This window comes from Malania oleifera, chromosome 1 (assembly GCF_029873635.1).
Source record: "Malania oleifera isolate guangnan ecotype guangnan chromosome 1, ASM2987363v1, whole genome shotgun sequence".
NCBI lineage: Eukaryota > Viridiplantae > Streptophyta > Magnoliopsida > Santalales > Ximeniaceae > Malania > Malania oleifera.
The window spans coordinates 105,890,063-105,898,586 of NC_080417.1; the positions used below are offsets into that span (position 1 = coordinate 105,890,063).

Below are 8,524 nucleotides of genomic sequence, written 5' to 3' on the forward strand. Positions count from 1 at the left end.
TAGTATTGGGTCACCTCTCCATCTAGGGATTCACTATGGGACAATAGATCTTGTATTATGTGATGGTATACACTTAACTATGAATAATAGTATTCTCACCATCTGAGTGACTGCTATTGTTTATTGGACCAAAGCTAAGTTAGAAATTTAATTTTTCTTGGCATAGTTACTTGCCTAGATAATAAAATTAATGGGTCATCACTTGTCTACACAAATGTTGAATAGTATACGACCTCCCATCGAGGTACACTACTCATGGTGTGCTAGGTTTCTGATAGATTCCTTAAAAGAAAATATTTGTAGAGGGAACCATATTCTTTTAATTGAATTAAAAGTTTATTATTGCTCATCATATTTTGTTATAATATGTGATTCTCAAGATTAAAAATGGCTTTCAATCCCTTGACTGTTATTCTCAAAGAAAACAAACTGTTTGGACCTAATTGTATTGACCGGAAAAGGAACTTGGATATTGTACTGACTGCAAAGGAGTACAAGTACGTGCTTATAGAGGTATGTCCAAAGAAAATTGGTGAAGGGGCAACCGATGAGGAAACCCAAACTTACTAGAAGTGGATTAAGGCTAATGAAATGGCGCGGTGTTACATTTTGGGCTCCATTTCGAATGTTTTGCAACATCAGCATCAATTTATGCATTTTGCCTATGATATAATGCATAACCTCAAAAAAATGTTTGGGGATCAAAATCATGCTATTAGGCAGACTTCTATGAAGTAACATATGAATACTACTATGGTAGAAGGGGCCCTAGTAAGGGATCATGTTTTAAACATGATTGGTCTTCTCAGTGAGCTAGAGATCCTTGGAGCTGAGATCAATGGGGAAACCAAGGTCGATATCGTTCTCCAGTTGCTTCATGACTCTTTCAAGCAGTTTTTCCTTAACTACAACATGAATATGCTCTCTTACTCATTAGAAGAACTACTTAAAAAGCATCAAGCAACTGAGGGCCTAATTAGGAAACCCAAACTTACTAGAAGTGGATTAAGGCTAATGAAATGGCGCGGTGTTACATTTTGGGCTCCATTTCGAATGTTTTGCAACATCAGCATCAATTTGTGCATTTTGCCTATGATATAATGCATAACCTCAAAAAAATGTTTGGGGATCAAAATCATGCTATTAGGCAGACTGCTATGAAGTAACATATGAATACTACTATGATAGAAGGGGCCCTAGTAAGGGATCATGTTTTAAGCATGATTGGTCTTCTCAGTGAGCTAGAGATCCTTGGAGCTGAGATCAATGGGGAAACCAAGGTCGATATCGTTCTCCAGTTGCTTCATGACTCTTTCAAGCAGTTTTTCCTTAACTACAACATGAATATGCTCTCTTACTCATTAGCAGAACTACTTAAAAAGCATCAAGCAACTGAGGGCCTCATTAGGAAGCCAACTATTACTCGTGACTGAGAAAATTTATTCTTCTAGGCCAAAAGGCCGAAAGATGAAGAAAAAGGTTCATAAATCACAGGGAGCTCCTCCAGTAGTATGTGGGCCACAGGATGGAGTGAAAAAAAACTAAGGGCAAGTGTTTTCACTACAAGCAGCTAAGGCATTGGAAATCAAAATGTCCAGTTTATCTCGCCAAATAAAACAAAAAAGGGTATATCTCATTCACTAGTAGTCGAAACATGTTTAGTGGTAATATCTACCAATACCTAGTGCGTAGATACCAGAGCCACTAATCATATTTGCAATTTTTTGCAGGGGTTCCAGCAAACTCGCCAGCTAAGTGATGGGGAGATTTACGTATTTTTGGGAGATGACACGAGAGTGTCAGTAGTTGCAGTAGGAGATATTCACATTTCTTTTGGTAAAGATAGGATTTTAATAATGAAAGACTCTCTTTATGTACCTTCCTTTAGAAGGAATTTGATCTCAATTTCCAAGTTAGTTAATCACGGATATTCCGTTTATTTTAATAACTCAATTGTTATTAAGTTAAATAAATGTTTTATCTGTCCGGGTACATTGGTGGATGATCTTTATACTATTAATCATGTTTCTCCTATAGTGCAACTAAATAAATTGAATAACGCTGATAGACTACCATGTTAGAGAAAGAAACCTTCTGAATTAAACCAAACTAATCTTTGACACTTATGCCTAGGTCATATTAATCTTAGATGGATTTCAAGGTTGATTCAGAATGGACCATTAGGTTTATTAGAAGTGGAGGCAGTACTAATATGTGAATCTTGCTTAGAAGGTAAGATGACCAAGTGACCCTTTTCGGCCACGGGCTATAGAGCAAAGGAGGCATTAGAACTAGTTCACTCAAATTTGTGTGGCCCCATGAATATCAAGGCCAAAGGTGCCTTGAGTATTTCATTACTTTCATTGATGATTACTCACGACATGGGTATGTTTATTTGATGCGCCGTAAGTCTGAATGCTTTGAGAAATTCAATGTATTTAAGGTTGAAACGGAGAAGCGTCGGGGTAAATGTATCAAGACACTACGATCGTGGTAGTGAGTACCTCTTAGAAGAATACATGGATTACTTTTCAGATGAGGGAGTTGAATCCCAATTGTCTACACCTAGTATGCCACACTAGAATGGTGTAGCAGAAAGAAGGAATAAGACTTTTATGGACATGGTTAGTGAAAACTAGGGTGTAGTCCCAGGAGGGGGGGGGGGAGGATGAATTGGAATTAAAAATTTTCTTTTAATTCCTTTTAATGAATTCTTGACTTCTTGTTGATTTATTCAATACACAACAAATACTTCTTTCTTTATTCAATTCACAACCACACAATTTTTAATCAATCAAGTAACCAATCAATCAATCAAACCAATCAATTTCCAATCAACAATAATATCCAAACTAAGTTATAAAATTCAACTTTTGTTTGTTTGCAGCCCTGTATATATGAAAGTTTGATTCAAGCCTTGTGGTTAATGCAAGGCCTATGATAATGAATTTTCTTTCTCAAAAAGAAGTGTAATATAAAATCCAATACTCTTTCCAAAAGCTTACACGTTAAATAAAATTTCAGTTTAAAGAGTCGTTGGATGTTTCACCAATTAACATACTCCCTTACAGTTTCCACAACGTATGGATCAACCAACGTACTTCCTTTCGATTTTAGTAATCCCAAAAACAAATTAAGCTTAAGTTTATTTAATATCAAATCCACGTAGTGTATATGATTAAGGAATTTAAAACATCCTCATAGTTTATTTATGCTGAAAGTAAATAGAGTAAGGGAAATAAAGATACACCTGGTTTTTATGAGGTTCGGCTTATCCCCAGCTTGCATCCATGCCTTTGGCAAACCACCAAAGCATTCACTAAACCAATTCTTTTTTTCGGGCAGAACAACACTATTACACACTCCTTTAGTAGGCTAAAGCCCTCATCTCCAAGTGATAACCCTTACTCGATCAGTCCTTCAACTAGACTAGAGCCCGCCTCTCTAAGTGATACCCCACGCTTAGCCAACAATCCAAAAACCTTAGAATTGTTAAAAATACTGCAAGAATGCAAAAGAATAGCTACGTACAAGAACACTCTCAAACAAAGTAGATTAGTACAAATTCAGCACTATGTAGTTCAAGAATTTAAATATCAAGATGAAATAGAATTGAAGATCGAGTATAGAATTCACCAATATTCTTCTTAGATGAGGATTAGCAGAGGAATAGATTAGGAAGATCAGCTCTTTTAGAAATTCAGCAGTATCAGTTGGGCAAAGATTTGAGCTAGAGAGAACAACTGGTATGCAAGATAGCTTTCAGCAGATTTATCAATTCTTTGGCTCCTGATATAGTTTGATTTGTAAAACCATGTACTTATAAAGGTTTTAGGAAGAGTTTCTTTGTTCCCCATATTTCTTGGAGTGTCCCCTAAGTTTTTATAATCTTTACATTTGAAAAACTAATTTTTATAAATTTCCCGTTAAGTTCAAAAATTCGAATTCCCGTAGAATCAGTCGGCTGGACAAGCAACTGGGTAGTATATTTCATAGGGTCAGTTGGGTGGACAGGCGGCTGATGCCTTTTTTTCTTCCAAAAATAAATTCCATTAATTTGTCAATCGGCTAGCTTGACCACGTCCAAAATGGTCAGTCGGCTAGGCGTGTCAGTCGGCTGACTAATCTTAGTTCAAACTATCAATCGGCTGGGCAGTTTATTCATTCTGGTGTTTTGTTAGTCAGCTGATTAATCTTAGTATTTTCTGGTCAGTTGGTTGACCAGTCCATTTTATGAAAATCTTTCATTTTTCATTTTTAAACTCTTTTGTTATTTGAAAGACTTAAATGTAACTTGTCAAAAACATTTTCCATGGTTTTAAAAATCTGGTCTTCTAAGTCCATATTCAACCCTAAAAAAGCTTTAAGAATATTTCAAAAGATGTTTAAAATATGAAGCACTTACATAAAGACTTTTAGGACTTTGAACATTATTGGCGCTTGAGTGTTCATGCTTGTTTTTTCTTTGAGCTCTTTTGCTTTTCTTCAATCTTTGATATACTTTTAAGATTTCTCTCATTTTCTTCAAGCTTTAAGATATCATCTTGAAATCCATACTTTAACCTTCATATGATCATCCTTCTTTAAAGTATAAGCTTGCAATGGATCCTTGATCTTGTATTTACATGTTTGATCCTTATGAGTCCTAAAATACCATTACTCAACCAAATATGTTAAGTTTCTCTTGTTTGTTAGCATCAAAACAAGAAATTGAGCCTTGTAAGGCCAACAATCTCCTACTTTTTGATGATGACAAACAAGTTGTAAAAATTTGAGTAAGCCTTAAAGACTCCCCCTTACAATAAGCATCATCTTAACAATATTTGTAATATCAATATCAATATCAACACCAATTTCAATATCATACGATATCATGCTCATCACATCATGTTAAGTTTAAGATCATTCAATGTCAAATACTTCTCCACCTTTGTCAAAAACTTCTCCCCCTTTTGCTACACATATCCTATTCAAAATTTCAAAAATTTTCAAATACCAAGCTTAATTTTTCAATTATTTTTGCTGGAAACTTCTCCCCCTTTTGACATCAATAAAAAAGAGTATGATATAAAAAATAAATCATATTTTAAGCATACAAATATCAAACATGCATATCAAGCAAATGATACCAATTGAAATTTTAATAAATTCTACTATCAATTGAACTTTTGAATATGTGATACCAATTAAAACAATAAAGAATAATACCAATTGAAAATTTATGATACCAATTAAAAAATAATTCTTTTTATCAATTATGTTTTTAAAATTATCATCCCATGTTTCAAACATTTTATTCATATCATGTACATGCTCATGGATACTTATATCAAATACCAATATCATATCAATGTCACAACATAGTCATTAATATAATTATACTTGTCATGCTCAAATACCAATTTATACATTCATGGATATTAATATACTTCATAGATACTAATGCTAATGTCACTACTCATGGATACTAAATTATATAGATGCAATTTTTTCCATTTATCCGTGTGATCCATTATTAGCATGCATGGTCCATAATTAATTTCGCATTCATATATCAATATCATACCAAGATTTATGCTTTAATAATTTTATGCTCAGATTTTCAAAATATAGTGAGCCATAAATCATCAAAATTTTCATTGTCTTTAGAGATTTAAAGATACCAATTTCAAGATATACACATGTAGCATATAGCATATCATATAAGCATAAAGTATATTAATATCATGTGCATTGTACTATACTTTTTCTTATGTTTATTTTTATATTAAACTTGTTTAACAATTTTACCTTCAGTCAGTCGAATGAGCTTTTGTCCAAGCGCCTGACCTATCCTTTCTCCTTAACGTGTTTGTTCAGTCAGATGGCTGACCTTTCCTTTGCAATTTTTCGGCCAAGATTTCTTCTTTATCAATTAGCTCTATTTGCTTCAGACTTCTCTTTTGATTTCTTATGAACATCCAAACTTCATATGTCTTAAAACTTTCTAATTTAAGCCTTGTGTGATTTATTCATTGATTGAGGCCAACAATTTTCATTAGTTTTAATAAGATAAGCATTAATAAGTTTGAATATTTTTATCCTTATTCTCTATTTCAATTTGTTCAATATCTTTGTATGATTTTTCATAGGTTTGATATTGATTGTAGTTAAAGGATCTTGGTATTTCATCTTGTTACCCATATTTTCTTGGGTCTGGGTGGTTTAACAAGTGATGCTTCTTTAATTCTCCAAACTTATTTTGTTTTCACACATTTCCTCTTCAATGGACATTCAAATTTAACATGCCCCTTTTTCTTACATAGAAAACATGTGGTATGTGTGTAGGCCTTTGAGGAGGTGTTGGCATAGTTTTTGGATTCTTTTGTGAAGTATCCCATATAGAGATTTTTTTTTTCCTTTTATTTTCTATTCCATTGAATCCCATGCCTTCTTTATTTAAAGACATTCTTTGTGAGTCAATCATTTTGTCAAAATTTTCTTTTCCTTTTGTGAAATTGTAAATGATTTTGACTTGATCATCAATTTCTTTCTTAAGATCATAAATTTTTGATTTTTGTATACTTTTGCCCTTTTCTTGATTTTGAGATATTTTACTAATTTTATCCTCTAATTCTAAAATATATAAGTATTTATCATTTTCCATAGAGGATTGAGATCTCAAGTCTTCTACTTCATTCATCAACATTTCATTCTTGCTTTCTAATTTATTAATTTTCAAATCTTTTTCTTTCTCAGCAAGATTTTTAGACTCTAATTTATTCATCATAGCTTCATTTTTATTTTTTATTTTCTTGATTTTTAAGTCTTTTTCCTTTTCAGCAAGTTTGAGGGATTCTAGTTCTTTCATCACTCATTCATTCTTATTTTTCAATGATGTGTATTGTTTGGTTACTTTGACTAGCATCTTATGCACTTTGAATAAATCATTTTGTAACTCTTAATAAGATGAAATACACTCATCATTGGATTCATTAGATGAATCACTACAAGAACTATTCAAGGATTTGGATGAGGAGCTTTCCTTATCGTCCCAAGCCATATAGCAAGTATAAGCAACCTCTTGGTCACTTGATTCATTATCGGAACTACTCAGTACTCAAATTGTCCCAAGTAGTGGCTTTCATTGCCTTTTTCTTTCTCTTCTTAGAATCTTTCTTAAGTAATGGACATTCTTATTTTATGTGTCCATCCTTCTTGCTTATAACATGTGGGGATTTTATTTTTTGATCTCTTTGTATTGGTTTCTTCTTCTCCTGATTCGGAGTTTTGAAATCTTCTTTTAAATTTTTTCTTTCTTCTAAGAATTCTTGCCAGCTTCTTGGATATATAGGCTAGTTCATCTTCATCCATTTCATCTTTATCCTCATCACTAGAGTTTTCTTTTGAAGTTTTAAAGGCTATAAATTCTTGGACTTTAGTTTTTCCATTCCTTTCATTCATTGACATTTCATATGTGAGGAAAGAACCTATAAGTTCATCTAAGGAAGGTTTTTTTCAAATTTCTTCCTTCGGTTATGGAAGTGGCTTTTGGTTCCCATATAGTTGGCAACACTCTAAGTATTTTTTTGGATCATTTCAAAGGTGTTGTATGTTTTTCCTAATGCATTTAGGAAGTTTATTATGTGGGTGAACCTAGTGTACATACTAGTCATTGATTCATTCGTTTTCATCTTAAATGCTTCATACTCGCTAGTAAGCATATCGATTCGATTTTTCTTTACATCAATGGTACCTTCATAGGTAACTTTTAATTTATCCCATAATTTCTTGGCTGATTTGCAAGCCATGACCCTATTAAATTCATTTATGTCTATAGCACAATATAAAGCATTCATAACACTAGAATTTACTTGTAACATCCTAAGATTATTATCGGTCCATTCTTTTTCTTCTTTGGGTATTTTCTTACCATATACTATTTTAGTAGAAATTAAGTCACCATGTGTGAAAACCTTCAAAGCTTTCCAATCCATGGTTTGTACATTTATTCTCATCCTTTGTTTCCAAAATGTATAATGTAAACCACAAAAGATGGGTGGCCTAGTTGAGGATTGACCCTCTCCAAAAGGAGCTACACCAATGTAAGCCATTAAGATCTTTATATAACTACTTGTTAGGAATTGTTATAACCCCGTTCTAATACCAATTGAAAACTAAGGTGTAGTCCCAAGAAGGGGGGTGAATTGGATTTAAAAATTTTCTTCTAATTCCATTTAATGAATTTTTGACTCCTTGTTGACTTATTCAATACACAACAAATACTTAGTTCTTTATTCAATTCACAATCACACAAGTTTTTAATCAATCAAGTAACCAATTAAGCAACAAAACCAATCAATTTTCCAATCAACCACAATATCCAAACTAAGATATAAGATTCAGTTTTTGTTTGTTTATAGCCCTGTATATATGAAAGTTTGATTCAAGCCCTGTGGTTAAAGCAAGCTCTATGGTAATAAATTTTGTTTTTCAAAATGAAGTGCAATATGAAATCCAATACTCTTTCAAAAAGCTTAGACGT

The 8,524-nt window shown here is 32.8% G+C and overlaps 1 protein-coding gene across 1 annotated transcript; it reads left to right on the forward strand.

Moving 5' to 3' along the window:
* Positions 1 to 387: 387 nt before the first annotated feature.
* LOC131147979 (uncharacterized) lies at positions 388 to 1,433 on the forward strand. The gene is made up of 3 exons (XM_058097686.1): positions 388 to 513; positions 1,071 to 1,162; positions 1,238 to 1,433. The coding sequence occupies exons 1-3, from the start codon at positions 388 to 390 to the stop codon at positions 1,431 to 1,433; spliced, it is 414 nt and encodes a 137-aa protein (XP_057953669.1).
* Positions 1,434 to 8,524: the final 7,091 nt, after the last annotated feature.